Source organism: Euprymna scolopes, chromosome 35 (assembly GCF_053919585.1).
Source record: "Euprymna scolopes isolate OS-2025 chromosome 35, ASM5391958v1, whole genome shotgun sequence".
NCBI classification, from domain to species: domain Eukaryota; kingdom Metazoa; phylum Mollusca; class Cephalopoda; order Sepiida; family Sepiolidae; genus Euprymna; species Euprymna scolopes.
The window spans coordinates 36,487,459-36,513,347 of NC_136516.1; the positions used below are offsets into that span (position 1 = coordinate 36,487,459).

The following is a 25,889-nucleotide window of genomic DNA, read 5'->3' on the forward strand; positions in this document are numbered from 1 at the left end:
TCAGAACCGAGACCTGATAGGTGATGCCCTTTTTTTTTCTCTGCAATGTATTTCTCACAGAAAAGACGTAGCCTGTTTCTGTTCTATCGATATTTTCATAGCAAGTGATCGTCTGAGTTTCAATCTATGGTCTTTCTTTGCTAAATTTTCACACACAAAAAAAAAAACACATATTAAGCAAAAACCTCTATCAATAATTTCCACCACTCTATTTATGCCTTAACCTATACGTGGATTCCATGAACGAAGTTTATTCCAAGAGCTGCCCGCCTGAAGAACTCTGTTCCGTTGACCTGATTTTCGGCTGACTACAATACGGTGGTCTTCAAGTCCAATGTAAACAAATTCTTGTTGATCCGTCCTTTAAATAATCAAATTATACCAAATTTCCATCACTAATTGATTACTAATCTATTGTACCGATGCTTGCCGTATCCTTATCCCCGAGTGGATTTCTGGCCTTGACTATATGGTGATGCATTTGTAAAAAAGCAGATACTGGACCAAGAAACAGCAATTCTTCCTCCTTTGTCGTAAATATGGTTAATGAAATGTGATGAATAAAGGCAAAAATATAGGAAGCAAGAGTCTTAGAGCTGTCGAAAGTAAACCTATGCTTTATTTTCTACTTCTTTCTTGAATTAGTATTTAATTACGTTTTCTTTCTTTTTTTTAATCATATTCAATTTAACGTCCGTTTTATATGTTGGAGTGCGTTAGTGGGTTTAGAAGTAACAGACAGCGTTTATTTCTTTCCTTATTTCTTTTTTCTTTACTCTCTCTCCCTCTCTCTCTCTCTCTCTCTCTCTCTATATATATATATATATATATATGTATATATATATGTATATATATATATATATTGTTAAATTTATATATACACATATATGAATGCATATATATATATATATATATATATATATATATATATATATATATATATATATACATATATATATATATATATATAGACCGTCCAGTCATCCTTGCTTGCTTGTTTGAAGTAAATATATTAGGTACAATATAATATGAAATAATCGATAATAAATACGAATTTTTTTTTTTACACGGTGGTCACTATTATCAAGGCCCGGAAGCCACTCAGGGATAAGTGTTATTGCAAGTACAGTACGTTAGTGTGGAGATTTATTGAAGTGTTTACTTAAGGGGGCGGTTCATTAGGAATTTGTTTACGTTGGACTTGAAGACATCCAGGTTATAGTCAGGTGGGAAGCAGGCAGACGGAACAGCATTCCACAGGCGTGCAGTTCTAAGAAAGAAGCTTTGTTCATGGAATCTACGTTTTGATTTAGGCACAGATATAGAGTGGGGGAAATTTTTGACAGTGGATTCAGCTAGACGGGTGCTTTTCGTGAAAGATTGGCGATGGGGGACCAGAGATTGGAGTTCAGACGAGCACCTCCCATGGAAATAACGATAAAACAAAGATAGGCTCGCAACGTCTCTTCTGTGGGAGAGAGGTTGCAGGGAAGAGAAAAGGGCATCCCCCCACTAAGCCACGAAGTCTATTTTGTACTCTGTCAAGGCAGGATAGGTTGTTTTTAGCAGCTCCTGCCCAGATATGGCAGCAGTATTCCATCCTGACTAAATCTGACTAAATTAAAATATTATATTTAAGCGTATTATACAACTGGGCAACGCTGAGCTCCCCTGCTAGATTAATATAAATCTGAAATATCTGAATTTTAAACAGAATATATTGCCCATAAAATCCTTTAAAGTACTTCACTGAAACTGGGAAATGTTTACGACTTGATGCTAAATACCTATTGTTAAAATTCCCAAAAGAATAATACGTGCCCTAATTTCCATAAAGGGTTCCCAAACTTTTTTTCCCGTTTCATAAAACTAAATTCAATTAAATAATAAAATGGGGTTTGTTGAACTGCTTGTGCAACTTCGATGTACGAGCCCCAAAACCCCCCAAAATTCCACCATTTCACTGTTGATGTCTCTGGATGCTGAAAGACTTTCTTCTTTTCCCACTAACTGCTTGATTAGAATTTCCCCCGTGTTTACTTGACTGCATTTATTTGTAGAAGTTTAAATATGGTGTTGGCGGACATCTTGTTTCTTAACTTCCTACAATTGCATATTACACTCGATCCGTAATAGTAGCCGTTAATGTTCCAAGTGACAATATGTTTTAATGTAATATATATATAGAGAGAGCTGGTTCTTCCCCCCCCCCTCCTCACACATACATATGAGTAACGACCTTGGATCACAGTCACCTTCCTAGGGAAGCAAATAACCTCATAATACTATAAGACACACATTTTCAAACCAATAAAAGAAAACACACACAATCACATCCTACCCTAAAGGGGGGAAAACACAAGCAGAAAGAGAGAGTGAGAGAGACAAACACAACACAGGAGTGACCACAGCCGAGGCCGCCGAGATATAATATATATATATATATATACACTATAAATTCGTTTTTCTTTTGTGTGTATTGATATTCATATTAAAATCCCTTTTTTCTATTTATTTAAAAAGAAAATACAAGTTTCTTATATATGGGTTGTGGAAATGCATTCACTAGCAAAAGATCTAGCTAATTTGCATATTCTTTTAAAGATTCATTTATATTAATTCCCTATTAGTTTTCTCGGTTTTCTTATGGAATGATCATCTAGAGTTATCTATTACGTGTAATTATATTTATACAGATATTCTACATGATTTATACTTGCATAATATTTGCGTAAAATCTTTACAGTAAACAAAAAATTGTTTCCATATATATTTATGTATACGTATATATTTTTGTTTAATCTATCTATCTATCTATCTATCTATCTATCTATCTATCTATCTATCTCTCTCTCTCTCTCTCTCTCTCTCTCTCTCTCTCTATATATATATATATATATATATATATATATATATATATTTACAAAGTGAACGTGTCTGTGTGTCCGTCTGTCTGTGTACATTTCCTTACGCAATAACTCTGTCAATTTTAAGTCTACAGACTCGAAATTTGATATACAACGTCCTGAGATTTGGGAAAATCTACGTATCGGTTTTCGGCCATAAATTTTGCTGTTAAGGGGTCAAAGTTCAACGATTTGACTTTTGAGAACTCTACCAAATTCCTCCGACAATTTTGGGTTTAAACACTTGAAATTTAAGATATAGATTCCTTGAACATTGATCCAACTTAATAACTTGATTTGATCCCCAAATAATAAATTTTAAGGGGTCATAATAGGGGTCAAAGTTATAAAAAATTGACCGTTTCTTTTGCTTTTATTTTTTGCTCAGCTGACACCTCCAAACACCCGGGCAACGCCGGGCACCCATGCTAATATATATATAAAAGTGAAAGCGTATGTGTGTCTGTCTGTGTACATTTCCCTACGCAATAACTCTGTCAAATTTAAGTCTACAGACTCGAAATTTGATATACAGGGTACTGATATTTGGGAAAATCTTTGTAATCGGTTTTCGGCCAGAAATCTGTCTGTTAAGGGGTTAAAGTTCAAGGATTTGACCTTTGAGAAAGGGGTCGCTTTTTCGCCGATATTTTGAAAGTCATTCCCTCTTTTCGATTGTCTAGCCTTAATTTAAACCTACGTCATTTCCGGTTTGGCAGTGGTCGTAACAGCAAAGATGTGAGGTTTTTCCCCATTCTTTTCCTCTTTCGCGTTACGGGTTCGAGCCTGCCTTCCTATTACCACTTTTTTGGGGGGGTCAACATACACCTCCAAACACCCGGGCAACGCTGGGCACCCACGCTATAGCAGTGTCAGAAATTTCGTGAAAACTATTGAATAATTCCACCCGCCATCTTTCGAAGCTTATAACTCCTCGAAAAATGTCATTCAAGCCCTAATTTTTTTTCAATTAAAGGAGCAAGGGCCAAGGTTTCATTAAAAAAAAAGACAACAAAAACAAACAAAGTGAATTTAAAAAAAAAAAAGGTTTTAAACTTCGGACTTTACAGGTAAATTTCTAAAAAACACTACTTTTTTTGTTTTTAAAGTTGAATATATTATTTATTGATCTTTTATCTTCAATTTGTGATATATAAAACTTTGGTACATAAATTAATTATTTACTTTTTAATATACATTTGAAAATGGGGGCGGGGGCGTGAATTTAAAAAAAAAATGTTTGTCTAAAATATTATATTCGGTTTATTGGAAAGAGCATAAAATTTCACATTGACCCTGAAAATATCGTAAAAATAGAATCAATAGAAAAATTTTGATAGATTTTTAAAGTTTAAAAATTGAAAAATACTGAACTCGTAAAATTCAATTAATTTCATTACTATTTTAAAAAAAAATATTTCTATTACTTTTAAAACAACTTTAATAGTTTATTTTGGAAGTATAATCCATAAATAAAATAAATAACCCACCTTTAAAGGAGAAATTACGAGTTTTTTACATTTTATTAAATATATATATATATATATATATATATATATATATATATATAATAATCCATATATATATATATCCATATATATCCATATATATATATATCCATATATATATATAATAATAATAATATATATATATATATACACAAGCATATATATATAATAATAATATATATATATACACACACAAGTATGAGTAGGTGTATCAGAATTTTTGTAGGAATTTTTGACACCCCTAACACGAAACTGCAAATAAAATATAAATATATATATATATATATATATATATATATATATATATATATATATATATATATATATATATATATATATATATATATATCCACCCGCCCACACACACACACACACACACGCACACTCACATGTATAATCGTAATTTAAACTGTAAAAAAATGACGTGGGTGTGTTTAGTTAGAATCGAAAACGAAACCAGAATTTAATTATTCAAGCAAACAAGGATTACTAGACGGTTTGTCTGTCTGTCTGTCTGTCTGTTTGTCTCTTTCTCTCTCTCTGTATATATATATATATATATATATATATATATATATATATAAAACAATATATAATGATATATATATATATAAAACAATATATAATGATATATATATATAAAGCAATATATAATGATATATATATATATAAAACAATATATAATGATATATATATATAAAGCAATATATAATGATATATATATATAAAACAATATATAATGATATATATATATATATAAAACAATATATAATGATATATATATATATATATATATATATATATATATATATATATATATATATATATATATATATATATACTAGCTTTTCAGCCTGGCGTTGCCCGGGTGTTTGGCGGTGTATGTTGATAAAAAAAAAGTGGTAGTAGGAAGGCAGGCTCAAACCCGTGTCGCAAAGGAGGAAAAGAACGGAAAAAACCTGACGTCTTTGCCGTTACGACCACCGCTAAACCGGTAGTGGCGTAGGTTTAAATTAAGGCTAGACAATCGAAAGGAGGGGATGACTTTCGAAAATATCGGCGAAAAAAGCCCCCCCACCCTGTAGAAAAGTGCCCAGTTGAAGGTGAAGATATTAATGTTTTTAGCCAATTTTTCGATATTTGTCGTCTGAAAGGTCAACCGTCAAAACGATACTAGTATTGATAAACTCCGTCGCCTCTGTCGAATGTTTTAGGCAGACATGCAAACATACATGCATACATACATGCATACATTTATATATTGGTAACTAAAATTTTTTGACCCAAACCGATTATAAAGCTTGCCCTATATCTGAATACCCTTTATGTAAAATTTCAAATGTTTAGACCAGAAATTGACTGAGTAATTCGGTAGAGACCGCAGAGGTCAAATTGTTTTCAACTTTTACCCCCTATTATGACCCCTTAACATTTATTGCTTTGTGCTCAAATCAAGTCATAAGTTAGATCCATGTTCAAGGAACCTATATCTAAAATTGCAATTGTTTGTACCGAAAATTGGCGGAGGAGTTTGGTAGAGTTCTCAAAGGTCAAATCGTTGAACTTTATACCCTTAACAGCCAAATTTCTGGCCGAAAAAGGATTACAAAGATTTTCCCCAAATCTCAGTACCCTGTATATCAAATTTTGAGTCTGTAGACTTAAAATTGTCAGAGTTATTGCGTAGGGAAATGTGCACAGACATACAGACACAAAGACTCACACACAGACACGTTCACTTTTATAGATATACTAGCATTTCGTCCTGGCGTTGCCCGGGTGTTTGTAGGTGTATGCTGAGCAAAAAAAAAAAAAAAAAAAAGAAGGGTTAATTTTTTTTTAACTTTGACCCTTATTATGACCTTTATTGTTTGGGGCTCAAATCAAATAATTAAGTTAGATCCATGTCCAAGGAACCTATATCTAAAATTTCAAGTGTTTAGACCTGAAATTGGCGGAGGAGTTTGGTAGAGTTCTCAAAGGTCAAATCGTTGAACTTTGACCCCTTAACAGCCAAATTTCTGGCCGAAAACGGATAGATATACATATATCCACGCGTCCACACACACGCACATCCACATACATGTATGCACGTGCGTACACGGAGGCAAGGTTAAAGCAACCAAGTAAGGGCGCCCAGACGATCCACAAGGTTTTATAATTCTTAAAATTCAGTTCATGTTGGTAAAATAGTCTATAAAAAATGGATTGTTTTTAATTAGCCCTAAAAGAGCCACTGGGGGGTACATCCAAGAGTTATCTAGAAGTATAGACAAACAAAATGAAGTAGACATCAGTTACAACTTTTCAGAAAGTTTTATAAAAATCCAAAACATCATTTTTTTTTTTAATAAGCACAAAAGTGTCAATTTTAGCAATTTTAACTCGAAAGGCACCCTTAGGGGGTGGGGCCAACAGGAGTTTCCCGGAAAATCCGTTCTGTTACTTTTTTTTTCTCATATCATGTTTAATATTTGTGCAAAATTTAAACAAATTCAAGGCGTAAGTATTGAGAAAAGTGTGGACAGACGAACGGACTAACGGACAAGGCTGAATTTACAGGTCCACCCTCCTTTTTTTCGGGGGACCAAAAAGTAATTTACTGAACAGTTAAACAATGGAAACAAATATTTACAAAAATAAGTGTAAGAGAGATAACTCAGGTTTTTGTTACTAGCTTTTTTTCTCGGAGTAATAACAGAGTTTGAGAAAATATAATATTTTTTACTTTGGTCAGAATATAAGATTAGGAAATCAATATTTACAAATACCGGTAATTTGTGAGGGTATTTGCATTAGGCTTGTGTTAGGAAATTCTTTACGACCGGATTTTATCCCAGGAAATAGGGTAGAGTCAAAAAATAGTTGGAGGTCGCCCCAACTTAGCGTTTCTTCTCAGAGCTGATTTAATAACTGAAGTTATGATGCTATTAACGTCTACTTATAGTCATATGGATTCAAAGCTTCTAAAATTTCCAAAAATGTAACATCTCGACTTTGGAAACTCCTTGAGTCCTCCAAAAAACCATTTTCTTGTTCTATTTTTAGATCTCTCTATGTTTTATTTTTATATTTGATATTATGATATATTATAATATTATTTTATATTATTTTGTTATATTTATATATATATATGTATTTATATTTTATATTTATTTTATATTTTACTAGCAAAAGTACCCGTCGTTGACTGGGTTCAAAAACAGCCTACAGAAAATGGACTCTGATTTATGAAAGTATGATAGCTTATGAAAATCAAGGGTTGTAAATTTGGGTTAAATTTTGGAGGTATCAAAACCAAAGCAAAATATGATGAAAGTAAAAATAAAATAGATAAACCCCATAATTTATTATACCATACCTGTTCACACCGAAACACTTATCACAATATTCTGTGGATCTATATTAAAAAACCATGTTAAATTTGTGGCATATTTCAATTCTATGGAGGTCAGGCGCGAACGAACACCCCATAATTTTATTATACCATATTTCTTCAAACTGAAACATAATTATCGAAGTATACTTACGCAGATAGATATGAAAAGTCTTTATTAAAATTTGTGCCTATTTCCATTCTATGGAAGCCCGGCGCGAACGCAGACCCCACAATTTTGTTATACCATCCCTATTTAAGTTAAAACATACTTATCAAAGTATTATTATGTACATCTATATCAAAAACACTTGTAAACTTTTTTTTTTATTTTTTTATTTTTATTTTAATACTTTGTGGACAGGCGCAAACGCAGACCCCACGATTTTAATGAACCACCGTTCTGCCAGATCAAACATACCCATTCGTGTGTCTCGATACATCTTCTATCATTATATGTAATCAGTTTTTTAAAATAGTCAACCATATAGGAGCCTATTCGTGACCACACACACACACACACACACACACACACACACACACACACACATTCAGCTTTATATTCTAGATATGGTTATTTATGTAGGAAAATGGTAATTTCTTCATATTTAAAAGAGGAAAACTGTTCTCTCATGACAAACTATAAAATTTAAACATGTTCTAGTTACAAGATCAAGTTTAGTAGAATTATATCTTGATTGAGACTTTTCCAAATTGCTTAGATAGTTGGTTTTATTTGTTCAGGACAGGCAATTAATCGATTTCACCGCTTGCGATGGCAATAAATGTTTTGAAAATGTGAAATATTTGTTGATCCTGAATCAGTCCCGGGCAACATCGGATCTCTCTTCTAGTATTTATATAATATAACACAAACATACATGCATATGTACGACGGAAAGTTCAAAAGTAATCGCTCCTATTTTTATTCCGCCCGAATAGATCGGACGGGATCGCAAAATAGATTGCTATGACAACTGAATTTATGCATCATGACCTGAAGTTTTTATCTCTCTGTTGCAAATATTAACGACGTGAGACTCTAATAAAGCAATCCATTGTCATGGACTTGCGTCAGAAGCGGAGATGTGTCTGTGAATTCCTACATGCGGGGAACATTGAACCAATCAATATTCATCGGCACCTGTGAAATATATAAATCCGATGCAGGCGATATCAACATTGATAGGAGATGAGTTGGTCGATTTCAGAGTGGCGACAGAGATGTGAGTGACAAAGTGCGCCCCGGTCTTTTACGACCGAAGCATCAAATGAGAATGGTGGTGACTATGTGCGTAGAAGAATAAATTATGGAGCACACGAAGTTGTTTGTTTTAATGATACCATTCTCGTCTTCGTAGCTCTTCAACGTTTTAGCTTTTGAGTTAAAAATAAGAGACCTATTTTTTTAAACGATCTTTATATATATACTAGCATGGTTGCCCCGCGTTGCCCGGGTGTTTTGAGGTGTATGCTGAGCAAAAAAATAAAATAAAAAAGGTCAATTTTTTTTTAATTTGACCCCTATTATGACCCCTTAACATTTATTGTTTCGGACTCTAATAAAGTTATTAAGTTAGATCCATGTCCAAGGAACCTATATCTAAAATTTCACGTGTTTAGACCCAAAATTGTAGGAGCAGTTTGGTAGAGTTCTCAAAGGTCACATCGTTGAACTTTGACCTCCTAATCGCCAAATTTCTGTCCGAAAACCAATCACATCGATTTTTCCAAATCTCAGTACCCTGTATATCAAATTTCGAATCTGTAGGCTTAAAATTGACAGAGTTATAGCGTAGGGAAATGTACACACACACACACACACACACTTTTATAGATATAAAATATATATGTATATATATATATATATATATATATATATCTCAAATAAATGATGTATATGAAAACAATTGAAAAAAAAGCCTCTTCAACAATAAAAGTACTCCTAATAAAGATCAAGTGCTCGAAAAAAAAATGTCCGACACAAAATCACTCGGTTCAATATTACACAATTTACCACCAGACAAGAAAAGAAATGGTCGTAAAAAAAAAGCAGAAAAATAAAAAAGAAAACTGCCCTATTCAATTAGACAGGCATTGGCAGTGACTTGCTGTCTAAATATGTCCCTCCTTGAATAGAGCGTTGGCATACAATGATTGTATTCGCTACGTAGTGCTAATGCGAAACTGTCTGTTCGAATGTCTATGTGAATGGGCATTATCACCGACACCGGTCCCATACGCTGAAGGTTAGAACTGCCGACTGTCAAGAAGTTGGTTGTAGGTTTAATCTCTGGCTAAAGACGAGTGCTAGTCTAGCCGCACTGATGAGCTATGATATAGCGAAACAGTGCTGTATATGGATGACTATATATATATATATATATATATATATATATATATATATAAAATTTATTTATACAAATATTGATGTCTACATATGTGCATACATGTTTCTGCAATCACCTGTTATTGGGGAGATTACGTCTTCAGGCTAAGAATTACCCTTTGAAAACTGAAATTTCAAGATACAAAGACATTTTCTTATATCGTTTACAAAATTAGAATCTTGTCATCGAATAGGGGTGGGTGTTAGGTAGGGGGGGAGGATAAGTAAGGTCTCTGAACAATCCATTCCTCATAGGTTTTTATCTCTTGTTATCTTAACTTCGGTTAGGGACCATTTATTATTATTTTTTTATTCTTTTTATATTCTTTTTATAACCTAAAGGTTAAGTATCTCCTCTTATTTTGCATTGTAAATTACTTGAGAAGTCATATACTATGTCGCCTATAACCAGCGGTCAAAAAGGTATTCCGTATATATGTATATATAATGTTTATTTAATAGATAGAATTAAATATTTTATGTAAGTAAAAAGTTGAAGCGTATCATTTTGTACCAAAATTACTCGACATTAAATTACATAGAAAGCGTTGATATGCCGTAAAACAAAACACTCATACCAACAGACCCCTTACTCTTTGCCGATTTTGAATGAATAAGCATCCTTTTCTGAATTAAATTTGTAAACTTTCTTGGTGCAAAAGTAATGTTGTTTTTTGACGTTCAACTACATATACAAAAGCGACATTATTTTTGTACCAACATACTATTTATAAGGAAACATCAGCACTATTGTTAAAACACGCATTTGGATATCATATTATTTCATATGTCTTATTTTTTATTTTTATTTTCTTTTTTTTCTTTTTCAGATGGAGGCAGTCTACAGTCTTCCGATGGAAATGAGTAAGTATTTCGACAAAATCATTTTCATCATCTACCAGTTTTCAATTTCTTACAAGGCTACCTACTTTTATCCGTCTATTTTCAAACTCTATCGAAAAAATTTGTAAGCCCAACTATTAACTCATGCATTCTAAATAACACAAATTGATATTCTCATGGATATGAAAAAGATATGATAAAGAATCTATCAGTTCTTTGCGAAAACTTACTTCTTTGTAGAACCGACATTTTTAACCATTTTAATGTATTTTTATGAATATTTTTATTGTTTAAACATATCGCCATAATTTATGAATTTCTATCTGATTATTAAAGCGCCATTCCCATTTTTCTGCAATATTTAAGTAGAAAACAACCTTCATTAATGAACAAAAACATCTTCCATCATGATAATGCTTCTTCTCACACAGAACTACTGACCAAAGATCTTGGAGAATTTCGTTGTTAAATCTTGCCTTATTCTTCTGACCTAATTCCCTCGGATTATCTTTTATTTAGAAGATATGATAAAACAATTCAGATTGCTTTAAACGAGACTTTTATAAGCTTATTTAATCAAGTTATTGGGAAACTTTTATAAGCTTATTGAACGAAGGCTAGTTATAGCGAGGCTTTTATAAGCTCATTGAATTAAGTTATAGGGAGGCCTTTATAAGCTCATTGAATCAAGTTATAGGGAGGCTTTTATAAGCTCATTGAATCAAGTTATAGAGGGCTGTTATAATCTCATTGAATCAAGTTATAGGGGAACTTTTATAAACTTCATTGAATCAAGTTATAGGGACTAAAGTTCGATATTGTTATAATTTTTCATATTTAAAATGGAAATTTTAAATCGGCCAAAAGTTTTGCATCGATCTAAAATTTCCCGCCAATGAACATATAACACTGAAAAAACGAAAAATATAAAGTAGAGTGCTTGTGTATATTAGTGATATTTTAAACTAACGCACTTCAGGTTAAACCATTATTACCTACTTAACGTCTCATGTCGAAGTTATTATGAATTCCAAAAATTATGAAAAATGATCCGTTTGAAAAAAGTAAAACTAGAACTTATCGAATTATTACATTTTATCATATGTTTTTATATAGAAGAGTTGCGGGACCAATTCAGTATAACAAAGTGAGTAATCTCTATTGGCTTGAATTGACGGTTCACTATTTTTTAAACAAAATATGTCAGAATGTAACTGTGGATAATTTTTTGTAATAATGTTTTCACCTGAAATGTGTTGGTTTAAGAGATCATTATTATACACAAGAATTGTAAAGTAAATTCCTATAAATTACCATAGTACTTCTTTGTTAGCCAGCTTGATTCTATTGTTGGCATTTTTGCGTGTAGGCTGCTGACATCTTTCAATTAAAAAGTGTTACAATATTATGGATTGGATTCCATCTCGACACACCCAGATTATCAGGTCACGTCATTATCTATTAAATCAACTTGTCTTGTAGGAACAGAAAACTTATGGCTATGTTGAAAAAATGGGTGAGAGTTCTAGGACTAGCAGGTGTAGAATAGTTGAGATAGCAAGTTCAGGTTAGAGAAAAAAAGCCAAGGAAAACTGTGAGAAAGTGATAACCTTGAAGGAAAAATGTATATAGCGTGGAACGACAAAAGTGTCGCCCTAAAGAAAACAACACTACAGCTTTATTTTTAAACTTTTATTGAAAAAAATCAATTCAGTTAACTTGATTATGTAGTAGAGCTGACATCTAATCAAGGTAGCCGCCTTCACCCTCAATCACCGCCTCGATGCGAGTCCGGAATTGGAAGCATACCTTTTCCACAAGCGCCGGCGGGAGCTCGGTAAATACTCAGCGGATGGTGGCGATCTGGCTGACTTTGGTGTTGTGGGAGGTCATGTTTGTGATGTACTCGACGTATGACTAAAGGGAGTAGACCAGCGGATTCAGGTCGGGGAAGGAGGGTGCCAGTGAGAGAAGTGTACAACATCGCAGCACTCCTTCTGAAGCCAAGCCTGGGTTTCTTTGAACTTGTGGGCCGGCGACGAGTCCTGCTGCCACATCCAGGGTCTGCCAGCGGCCACCAGAATGAACAAGAGGATATCAATACTCTTCAGCACATCCAGATACACTTTGGTGTTGACTTTCAAGCCAATTTCGAAGATGTGAGGTGGCATGATGTGGCCTTCACTTGAAATTACACCAAAGACTCTGACCGCGGCCGGAAACTTTGTTTTCATCAGCCTCGGCACGTTTCAGTTATTCATGGGAATCCAGCGATACATTTTGACAGTGCTGGCAATGGTCCTGTTGTCACAACTTAGATCAGTAGAGAGCATGAGTTGTACAGCGGCGCATCTCTGATCTCGCTTGTTGAACATTGTGTCACTTTCAGACATGATTGGGATTTGTATACAACTGGCCAACTAATAAATGGTCTGCAACAAAAAAAGAAACCCGGTTTTCATTAAACGTGAATGGAATCATGTCGTCTTTTCTAGGGCGACAATTTTATCGTTCCACCTTGCACATAAATACCGGGGTAATATTAACACTGTCCGACAGAAAAAAAAAACAAAACAGAAGTCAGAGTAGAGTTTTGTATAAAAACAGAAACTGATTGAAAGTAAAATGAAATACTAAGTCACCTTTAAAATAAATGTAAAATCAATAAGTTTATTAAACCTATTGATTTTATATTTATTTTAAAGGTGTTTTCGCAGAATATTGACAGATTTTTTAATACTATTATGTACTCTCACCTAACAATTAAATAAAGATATCGTGAACATTAACTTTAACTTTAAAATCCGTTCCTAACTATAATACGGTTCGCATTCTGCGTAAATACCATTTTTAATTCTAGAAAATAATGGGAAAAATATATCTCGCTGCACCCACTTTAAGATCTGACCACTATACTTTGTGTGGAATAACACAGAGTGTTCCAGCCCTACTTTCAGAAATAAAAAAAAACACTTCAAAACACGTTTATTTTTATTTTTCCTATAATACTAGCGAGGGGTACCCGGCGTTGCCCGGGTGTTTGGAGGTGTGTGTGGGGGGATTAAAAAAAAGTAAGTATGAGGATCGAACCCGAACCGTTGAGGTAAAGTTGTGAAAAAAAAGTGCGACGTTAACCATTGCCCCACCGCGAGATGCTAACGGAAACGCGTTTGAATTTATTTAATTACTTGGATTTAGCAGGTGCGTGTTTTAATGAGTTAATGAGGTCAAGTTTGACTGCAGGATAGTATTCATTTATTGCTGAACGCTTTTTTCCTCGCCCCCAAGATGTTATAGGAAAAAAGACTAACCCACATGGGGCGAGCGACAAATATTGAATATTTATCTTCCCGAAATCGAGCAAATTAAATAGACAGGCGAGCTTCGTTGTTAACTGTGAGATATTACGATTTATATGTGATATAAAAAGTTTTAAAAAGTTGTGAACCGACCGACCACTTCTCTGAAAGAAGCCTTTTGTAGACACACAGAAAAAGCGAACACACATACATACATACATTTTCGCTTTTATATTTATAGATAAAAGGCAAAATATATGTGGGTGTTTGTATGTCTGCTTAAAACTTTCGACAGACGCCTCGGACCGTGAGAAAATCGGTTTCGTTTAAAAGCTGGATGTTTCGGACGACAAATATCCAAACATTGGCCAAAAACATTAATTCTTTCACCGTCAACTGGGCCATTTTTTACAAGGAGGGGGTCACTTTTATCGTTGACATTTTTGCAAGTCATTCAAACCTCGCGTCAACGACGTCGCATAAAACACGTTATTACGATCGCCCATGATGTCACAATCGCGGTGAGCGCATCGACAGGACAGTTTTCTTTTTTCCACCCCCTTTCCCTCCTGTGCGTTACGAGTTCCAGTCTGCCTACTACTCCTAATTTTTTTTTTTTTTTTGCTTAATAACACCCTTACATACACCCGGGCAACACTGAGAACCCAGGCTAGTCGCAAGTATTACTCTTCCAGTCCGTTTCTTATTTTTAAATATAAATAAATATATTAAAATAAGGTTGCCCTTTTGAAAAAATATCGTCATTGAAGAATATTAAAATTTCTTTAAAAAGCCAAACGATATAAGAATTTTTTCTTTAAAAAAGCTGGTTTTTTTTTTGTTTTTTTTACATTTTTTAGTATATGCTATATTTCTTTCGTATGAGGGCATTCTTAAGCGTTCATTTTTTCTTTTTATAAATCATTATTTATTTTATTGGAAATGTAAAAATCTCCCTCTGTGATATAAGTCTGCTGGGTGTTAAATATACAGTTTATAAGTCTTTTTTAAAAATAAATAAATAAGAAAACAAATTTTGAGTTTCATCCAGTTTATTTCGTATTACTCTCTATCCGCTTTCTATCTCGTCGGAAAGTATTTACATTACGAATACCTGGTCAGAGTGAGCATGTGAAGGTTGCCAACATCACTAGATGGAATTTATACAATGAAACCGCCTGGGTTCGCAATTAGAACACTCAGTTTGTCAGGGATCATCAAGTTTTATCTATTCTAGATCATTATCGTACTGATCAACATATGTTTAGTGCCACTGGTTATTTTTTTTATTGTTTAATTACAGGTTGCTCGGGAGAGGCAGCAAACGTAATATTCGTCCTGGACTCTTCTGCCAGTGTCTGGGTTGTTGATTACCAGAGACAGCTGGAGTTTGTTGCGGATATAATCGATCCTTTCGACATCGGACCGGCGGACTCGCAAGTCCACGTCGCCGCCATTACCTTCAGCGACCATGCCCACCTGGAATTCTCGTTTCTCACATACACTGACAAGGACGACCTGAAGAGGGCGATTTCTAACATCACATACCGACCCGGTTCTACCAACACGGCCGAAGCTCTCGACCTTGTAAGCCAGCAGATTAAATCCCGTATGAACGACACCGAAGCACAGTTTATCGTTGTGTTCATCACGGATGGTATGTCCACGGACACGGCAGCTACTCAGAATGAGGCGAGGAAGCTGCACGACCTTGGGGTCACCGTCTACGCCATTGGGGTCGGACGCGGCTTTCATTTGTCCGAATTGACAGCGATTGCATCCTACGCCGGAACTGTTTTCACTGTCCGCAGCTACTCGTACTTGGAATCTATTGTAAAAAGTTTAAACATCAGATCGTGCAAAGGTAAACAGATGCTTGTTATCCATTTCTTCTTTGATTTGTTTTTTTTTTTTTTTTAGAAAACTACAACATATACTTTTTTTTTTTTAGAAAACTACGACATATACAGTTTTTTTCATTTTTTTTTTTAGAAAACTACGACATATACAGTTTTTTTAAAGAAAACTACAACATATACAGTTTTTCTTTTTAGAAAACTACGACATATACAGTTTATTTATTTTTTTTCATTTTTTTTAGAAAACTACGACATATACAGTTTATTTTATTTATTTATTGTTTTATTAGAAAACTACGACATATACAGTTTATTTATTTTTTTTTATTTAGAAAACTACGACATATATAGTTTATTTATTTATTTATTTTTTAGAAAACTACGAAATATACAGTTTATTTATTTATTTATTTTTAGAAAACTACGACATATACAGTTTATTTATTTTTTTTTTTAGAAAACTACGACATATACAGTTTATTTATTTATTATTATTGTTTTTTAAGATGAGGATTGACTGATTGTTCGTATTATTTGGATTCTTGGAGAGACAATTCTCAAGGACCCGTATCGCAGTGGATAGAGTACTTGGTAAAATTTAGTTGTAAAAGTTACACTCTTTTGGAAGTTGAAAATTTAATCCCCAACAGGAGCAACACTCAAACGATGCTACCCTCGTAGATTAAATAAAGGTTTCCGTTCGAAATTCGTTAGATTCTCGAGTTTGATTATTAAAGAGTGCTCAGTGTAGGATAGAGCTGGTATATTGTTTGTTGATTATACAAACATTATTGGTTACATATGTGCATACATGTTTCAGTGGAATCCTAATTCAAGGATAACGCCTCATCAGACCTAAAAAAACAACAACAATAACAAACAAAAAAAGAATCGATATTGAAACAGGGGTCAAAATTACATTAGTTTTATAAGATATTTTAGGTGTGGTTAACGTTCTGGAAGAAAGTGTGGCGTATACTTTGTGAATGCAAGAAGTGAGTTTTTTTTTAGGAAAGTGTGGAGTACAGGGTGAGGGAAGAGTGGGAAGTACGATTTCGTGTGCTTAAGCTGTCGCTGTGGAGAGGTGTTAGTATTCTTTTAATTTGGCGGTTATTTATTGGTCTTGAATTTTCGCTTTGATTTGAAGTTGTGTTATACTCTTATCGTCGCTACTTCCCTATCTTACGTTTTTATGGTTGTTTTTTTCCTTTATGGTGGCGACTTCATTTTCCTATTGACGAGTTCTTTTTATTAATTTATTAATTTATAAATTTATTAATTTCATTAATTTATTTTATTTATTTATTTTAATCTATTCCTCGTTTTTTATCCGTTCATTTATTTCTAGTTTTCAAATTCTTTCTTTATTTTTTTATTTATAAGACATATGTCACTTTGACTCCCCTTTCAATATCGATTCATTTTTTTTTGTCTTATGAGGTGTTATACTCATATTAGGATTTCACTGAAACATGTATGCAGATTTGTAACCAATTATGTTTGTACAGGGTAACCCCCCCAAAAAAAAAGCTAAATGGAGGCCATCTAGAACATATGCTGTAGAACGGAGAAAAAAAAAAAAGGCCAAAGACCCTAGTGTTTTGATGTGATGTTTTTAATATAATAAACTAGTTATGACGAAATTTCATTTCATTCGGACAAAACACTAAGAAACGGGGCCTAATTAGTGTCGGAGCCCGTTTTATGGGGTCACCCTGTATAATAAACATACTATATATATATATATATATATATATATATATATATATATATATATATATGTATATATATACATATATATACATATATATATATATATGTATATATATATATATATACATATATATATATATATATATATATATATATATATATATATATATAGTAATTTATAAAATATATATGGCGATTAAGCTACACTGAATATTCTGCGTTTCATCCAACTATAGGATTCGTCAGGCCTATGCGCGAATTCTGTCGTTGCTTCTTGTTTTTATATATGTTGAGGATTTCTAGTCGGCCAATCAGCTTTCTAGTATACACCGCGCCCCGAATCCTATAGTTGGATGAAACGCATAATATTCAGTGTAGCTTAATCACCATATATATTTTATAAATTACTAACTAGCTCTACCTACGTATTGAGCACTTTTGAAGTAAATACTTAAAGTTTACGCATAAATCTATACTTTCGTATATTAAATTTATGTGAATAAATGAAGTAGTTATATATATATATATATATATATATATATATATATATATATATATATATATATATATATATATATATATATAGTATGTTTATTATACAAACATAATTGGTATATATATAATATTCCGTATTTTATTATGCTCAGATAAGTGAGAACTCGGTAATTGTTCACTTACCACTAAAGTTTAAGTCAATATAAGGTGACTTAATTTGTAAGCTTTGAAATTACCAGTTTTTTGTAATCGAGCATTCATATATTGTTTTAACAAAAGCAAGACAACGAAGATCAGATTGATGGCAACAAGTAGTGAATTTTCTCTATTCGTTACAATCGTTTTGTGACCGTTCGGACAATTTCAAACCTTATATCGTTTGAAAATATTCACAATAACGGCTTCTCTTCAGACGTTGAGAATACACTATTTAATAAAACAGTATGAAATCCATTTTACTTTTAAAGAAAACCATATACAGTAATAAAAATTTACCTACATTCTTTCCTTCCGTTTGTTATGGAATGTATATATATATATATATATATATATATATATATATATATATATATATATACGTAGTCATTCAGAGACAGTCTGTTTCACTGTATCACAGCTCTTTATTGTGGTTAGATCAGCACGCATCCAAAGCTCGGGATCGAACCAACGACTATCGAGTCGATAGTAAATAGCTCAACCCAATGGGTCATACGACCAGCGCCATCAGCAATGGTATCTAATAATGCTTGTACAAATATTGACCGTCATTCCCGCAATGCTTCATGTATTTTTTTCTATTTACAAAGAGCTTTGCATTACGCTAAAGTATTAGCAACGGCTGTCATTACCAACAGGACTCAACGAAAGATTAAGGGGCTTTTATATAGTCATCCTCAAACTGATTCGCGGTATCACGGATTTTCATTGTGACTAGGTCAGTAATCATCCTGAGCCCGGGACCAAACGAACGACCATCGAGTGGATAGTCAGTAGGTCTATCCACTCGGTCAAGGGATCGGCGCCGTCGGTAATTTTATCTAACCGTTCTTTATATATGTTTTGTACGTGTATGCGTGTGTTATTCAAAAAATATTGTCAAAAATGAGATGAAATTTGGAATAGTTACAAATTTTAAAATGTAAACATGAACACAATATAAAGGGTAGGAAAGAAATTAGAAGAGTTTTGAATTCAATCTATATATTTATAAAAGTGAAATTGTCTGTGTGTGTGTATGTGTGTGTGTCTGTGTACACTTTCCTACTAAACTACTCTGTCGATTTTCGATCTACAGACGCGAGATTTGACATAAAAGGTAGGGAAATTTGGGGAAATCTTTTTAATCGGTTTTTGGCCAGAAATTTGGCTGTTAAGGGGTCAAAGTTCAACGATTTGACCTTTGAAATGTCTACCAAACTCCTCTGCCAATTTTGGGTCTAAACATTTGAAATTTTAGAAGTATGTTACTTGGACATGGATCAAACTTTTTAATTTGATTTGAGCCCCAAATAATAAATGTTAAGCTGTCAAAATTGGGGTCAATGATTAAAAAATATTGACTTCTGCGGTCTCTACCAAATTACTAAACCAATTTTTGGTGTAATCATTTGAAATTTTACATAAAGTGTATTCAGAGATAGAGCAAGCCATTTTTGGCCGAAAATTTGAGCTGCTAAGGAGTCAAAGTTCAAAAGATTTGACCTTTGCGGGCTGTAGCAAACTATTCAGCCAATTTTAGGTCTAAAAATGTGAAATTTTACATAAAGTGTATTCAAACATGCAGCAAACTCTTTAATCAGTTTTTGGCAAAAATTTGGCTGCCAAGAGGTGAAAGTTTAAAGAGTTGACCTTTTCAAACTCAACCAAACTCCTCCGCCAATTTTGGGTCTAAACACTTGAAATTTTAGATGTAGGTTATGTGGACATGAATCCAACTTTTTAATATATATATTAGTGATGGAACGATTACAGTATTTTTCCCGATTCCAATACAATTAGTGATTCCGTACTAAATTCCCGATTCCGATACAATTACCGATTCCGATTCTTTATAAATCTCTCTCTCTCTCTCTCTCTCTCTCTCTCTCTCTCTCTCTCTCTCTATATATATATATATATATATATATATATATATATATATATATATATATATATATTACTATAGAGTAGCTATTTTCTTCGATTTCTGTAGAAAAATAAAACTTGTTAAATATGCAGATATTTTCCTAAACGTCAAAATAGACTCGTGGAGGAAGATCTATCGATTTCAGCTTAAATTTTAAAATCAATAAATAATTATTATTTCCTTATCATTACCTAGAATGGAAGATTTTGCTTTAAACAAAATCAAATAAAAATGAAAAAAAGAAAAACAATTAAAAGAATCGTTTTGGCATCGGAAAATAGGCACCAATTTTTTCGATTACGATACCGATTCCGATACCTATAAATTTGTTGATTTTTCCGATGTCTGATTCCGATTAATCGTCTCAACATTGATATATACACATATGCAAATAAAGTTATGAACAGTACGTAGGGCCCGGGCAAAGTCGGGCTGAACTGCTAGTAGGTACTATTTACAGTTTTACAACAAAAGACCAAATTTGTTATTAACCTTCACACACACACACACACACACACACACACACACACACACACACACACACACACACACACACACACACACACCGTGAAAGACATTGCTTTTAAGAAGATGAGTGGTCTCAGCAATGAAAACAAGTGCAGCTTCTGCCACACAGACGTAAAGAGCGTAAGACACCTTCCATCCAGTTGTAAGGAGAACGACTACTATAAAATGCAACACAATGGAGTGCGTGGATACCAGATGAAAACAGTTGGAAATAAGTTATGCACCATCCACTATGACTATGCAGTTCCTACGGCTAAGTACCTAGAAAACGGAACTTGATAGTGATATGAGACAAGAAGCAGAAAGAAGCAACCTTAGTAGAAGTTAGTGTCCCTAAGGATGCTGGCTTAAACAGAGCTGAGATGGAAAAGAAAACGGAGTATCGATGCCTTACGTACGACATGAAAAGAAACTGGAATTTTAGGAAGATCTTTATCATTCCAGCAATTATAAAAGCAACCGGACTCATGAAAATAAATTTAAAAAACTACCAGGTAAATATACCTGATGAACCAAGTGCAAGCGAGGCACAAATAATTGCATTTAAAGGGGTGGTTAGAATATTAAAAAGATCTCTCGGTTGGAATGTATGAGACAGCGGGTCAATGTCTGGCAACGAATAGGACGTCCCATCCCCAGCTAGAACAAAATAATTAAAAATTGAAAAAATGTCACCAACTTCGGGTATCTTCGGTTATCTTCGGGTATCTTCGGGGCCTCAAATGATTGGAATTTTTACGGGCCATTCTTTTATGGGTCTGTAGCCGGTCAAAATTGTTTTTACGGTGTAAAATATGGGTCAAAATTGAAAAGAAAAATCGTTAAACATTTAGTACATATCATCTTAGTTTATTTTTATTTTTTAATTTTTAATCGGTTTATGTGCATGTCACGTTGGTCGAATGGTAACGTCACCAGCTTTGAATGCTACAGATTCAGTTTCGATTCTAGCTGATAGCACCTAAATAAACAATATATACGAAAGCTGTACGAATAGCAATATCATATTTAAGTGTATTTTGAACCCAGGCAAAGCCGGGAGCACCCGCCCCGCTAGTTTCTACAATTATATACAAGGAACTTTGTCTGTGTGTGAGTTCGTTCCTTATGGACTCGAAAACGGCTCGGCCGATTTTTATGAAATTTCAGGCAAAGATGCTTTATGTGCTTGGCAATGTTCTTAGATAGGTTTTGTGTCGGAATATATTCGATAAGCGTCGATAATCAATAATTCGATGAACGAGGGAACAGGCGATTTTGACCAAAGTTAACACCTTACACGGCCTAACATCACAAGCACATTTGAGAAGTTTTATTACCACACAAGCTGAAAACCCCGATATTTAAAAATCAACAGTAGGTTCTTTGATTGGAACGCGTTCTAAATTAATATTTCCGTTTAAAGCACAATGACACTATGGTACTTGACTTATTCATTTTAGAATTCAAGCCATATTCACCGTACAAGTAGTAAGGCCAGCCATATAAAATCAAGAGTAGGTGCTTTGATGCGACAAGGACGCGTTCGAAATAAATGTTTCTGTTTAGAGCACAATTAAAGCATGATACTTGACTTTTGCATTTTAAACTTTAATTCAAACTATTTTATATAAAAGCAATTTTATAAAATCAACAGTAGGTTCTCTAAAGTGCAATGTAGACTACAGTCTATTGTGGATTAAGTCACTGCGAGGAGGCATATGAAGCTTCCACCCGAAGCACCACGATAGGTCCTCAATTAAAGCAGGCAATTGATTCGATTTTAAGATGGATGATTTCACCAATTTCGATGACAATGAAAATATGAGTGTGATACATTCAATTCCTGTCAATGTCCGGGCTCTGACATTGGTATTAAAACCTACCTTTTCTATTTAAAAGTTATTAAAACGAACATCTTAATATACTCAGTCGTTGATATGTAAGCGACTACATAATGGTTAACTAATTTGCGTTTTCCTTTGAAAAAAAAAACGAACGTTCATTAATTGATTAATCATTTTTTAATTTTGTATTAGATGAATTGTTTCATTCCATTATTACACTGAATTCTATTTATGCATAGTTTCTACATTCTGCATAGTTGCGCAGAATTTAAGATAAAAACTTTCTAGTACATAAAAATGTTTTTGCAGATATCTATATCTATATACAAAAGTAACCTTGTCGGTGTGTGTACGAAAACTCTCTACAACATCCATCTCTGAATATTTGGGATACAGACTTGAAATTTGATACCTAGAGAATTTGAACCTGCACCACACTTTTCGATTTGGCTTTTAGCCGACAGAATTTTAAACCCTTAAGCGGGTTAAAATGGAAAACAAAACATTTGCCCTCGAGGCCAGGAGCAATGGATAAAACATGTTTGTATTCACGAATCTACGCATAGGTAAAACAACGTTATTTCTTAACTATTTTTATACGTATAGATGTGGCTCCAAGGCTAAGAAATAAGGCTGGAGAGTTATATAATCTGGGTTCAATTGTAGCCAATGATACCCATACCATTTTTTTTCTAAATCAATGCTACATATTGGGTACAATATAATAATCGATAGAGAATTTTCTTTTTAATAATAAATACGAAATCTGCATGAATTAAAATATCGTATTTAAGCGTATTTTACGACCGTGCAACGCCCGGCGACCTGCTAGCTCTTTAATACATCGTTTTATAATTATTTCTTAATAATTATTAATAAATTTTTATCAGTAATATTATTCATGACAAAAAATGCTTTTATTTCATTTTTTAACATTTTCCTGCGTCCCATAGATGCTGCATTCTCGTGAAATTATTGGGGTTATTTTTTTTTGGAGGGGGATCAATTAGATCAATTCGAAATTATGAATTTTGGTGTGAAAATAGTGAATTATTATAGCTCTGAGCTCTATGCTTTTTCAGCAAAAAATACAGATGCGTATTATTTAGCTTTATCTGTTCTCATCTTGAGTGTCATTTTCATAACGTTTCGGTTGATGTAACCTCCGATCTTCTTCAGGTGTATCTTGTCGAACATGTAATTTAGTACAGAACCTTTTATTTATTAAACGGTTTTCGCATGCTCTCATTCCGTCAGCCATGACTGGATAGCAGCACTAAGTAATTCGCAATTGTATTTTACGGTCGCCCACACTGAGAATTGAACCTTCAACTTTCAAGAAGATTATCACTTTTACAATTGATTTTTCCAAGTACTCTAACTCTCTGCTAGTGTTATATAGTGGTTTCATTAAAGAGTCTTAGAGAGAGACTATTATAAGTGATGCTTTTTCTTGTGAGAGTTCTTACTAGTAATGATATGTGTCTTAGTGAGAGTTCTTGTCTTATTACATATGATGTTGTATCTTAGAGAGAGAGAGAGATGTTGTTGTAATGACATTTTATAACACAGACATATAATAACGATACAATTTACCTTTTTGTAGAAATCACAACACAAAGATGAGCTTTATCCAAAACACATGGTGAATTTATTTAATACGACCGGTCGGGATTCCCTCATTAAGAACTCAAAGTTTCACATCTTAGTTTCTGAAGTGACGTCTCGCTTCAGACGTCCGCCTGTCTGTCTCCCTTGACTGTCTCTCTGACTGTCTCTGACTGTCTCTCACTCTCTCCACGACAAACTAACTCCCACCTGCTATATTGAGAACTCCATGCATCCCGGCCACGTGAGCAAAATTCACTTGTCTCAACATGCGCGACTTTGCACGTTTTCGACATTGATTTCCCAATAACCTATTTTCCTTGTGTTGTTTCCACAAAGGAATTTAACCTACATATCTAATTTATTTAACTCATATTTTATTATCCACATTCTTTTAACAATTGAATAGTTTATTTATTATTTATTTCATTCGAATTAACAATTTACTGGACATTCCATTTAAACCTATTGTTCTTTAAAACTTATGTCCAGGGTTCGATTTCTGCTTTCTCTTATTTTCATTTTAACTAATCTCTCTATTTTTATACTTACATGAACAGGGGACAGCCCTTATCATGTAACACTAGTTAGTAATTAAAACAGTTCATTGAATTTACTGCATCAACTTTGAATTCTTACAATTAGTATTGATTCTAATATGGTTGAATTTATGGTTACATTTATACGCTTACATACCCCCCACTCTAATTTCTAAAATCATTGGGTTTTTTTCAGTGTGTTCACACATAATCGCCTAAAAAATTAGTATTTATGCATAGTTTCTACATTCTGCATAATTAGTATTTTGTTTAGAATTTAAGATAAAATCTTTCTAGTACATGGACATACTTTTTACAGATATCTATATCTATATATATAAAAGTGACCTTGTAGGTGTGCGTACGGAAACTCTCTACTACCTTTAAGGTACTTTAAATGTAGACATAACTTTTTTGTTTAATTGACCAGACTTTTAAATGATTTCCTTTATGTATGTATCCGATATTTTGCTGAACTCATTGTGAAATATTTATTCAAGGTTTTTCGCTGTTGCAAAGACTGAAAAATATGTATATATTAATAGGATGGCGTGTGTGTTATTTTATCAAGAATTCTTCATAAGTTTTGGTTTCGGTTTCGATTATAGCTGATAGCACTAGAGTCATTTATTTTTTATAAATAATTTTATCAAGAATTCTTCATAAGTTTTGGTTTCGGTTTCGATTATAGCTGATGGCACTAGAGTCATTTATTTTTTTATAATAAGTTTATCAAGAATTCTTTATAAGTTTTGGTTTCGGTTTCGATTATAGCTGATGGCACTAGAGTCATTTATTTTTTTATAATAAGTTTATCAAGAATTCTTTATAAGTTTTGGTTTCGGTTTCGATTATAGCTGATGGCACTAGAGTCA

General features: G+C 33.3%; 1 protein-coding gene across 1 annotated transcript in view; it reads left to right on the forward strand.

Moving 5' to 3' along the window:
- LOC145259603 (collagen alpha-1(XII) chain-like) overlaps positions 1-25,889 on the forward strand; it is a 150,659-nt gene that overhangs the window by 89,869 nt on the left and 34,901 nt on the right. Inside the window, exons 6-7 of the mRNA XM_080117259.1 lie at positions 11,010-11,043; positions 15,625-16,185. Coding sequence (XP_079973385.1) covers positions 11,010-11,043; positions 15,625-16,185 — 595 coding nt within the window. The remainder of the gene's footprint in view (positions 1-11,009; positions 11,044-15,624; positions 16,186-25,889) is intronic.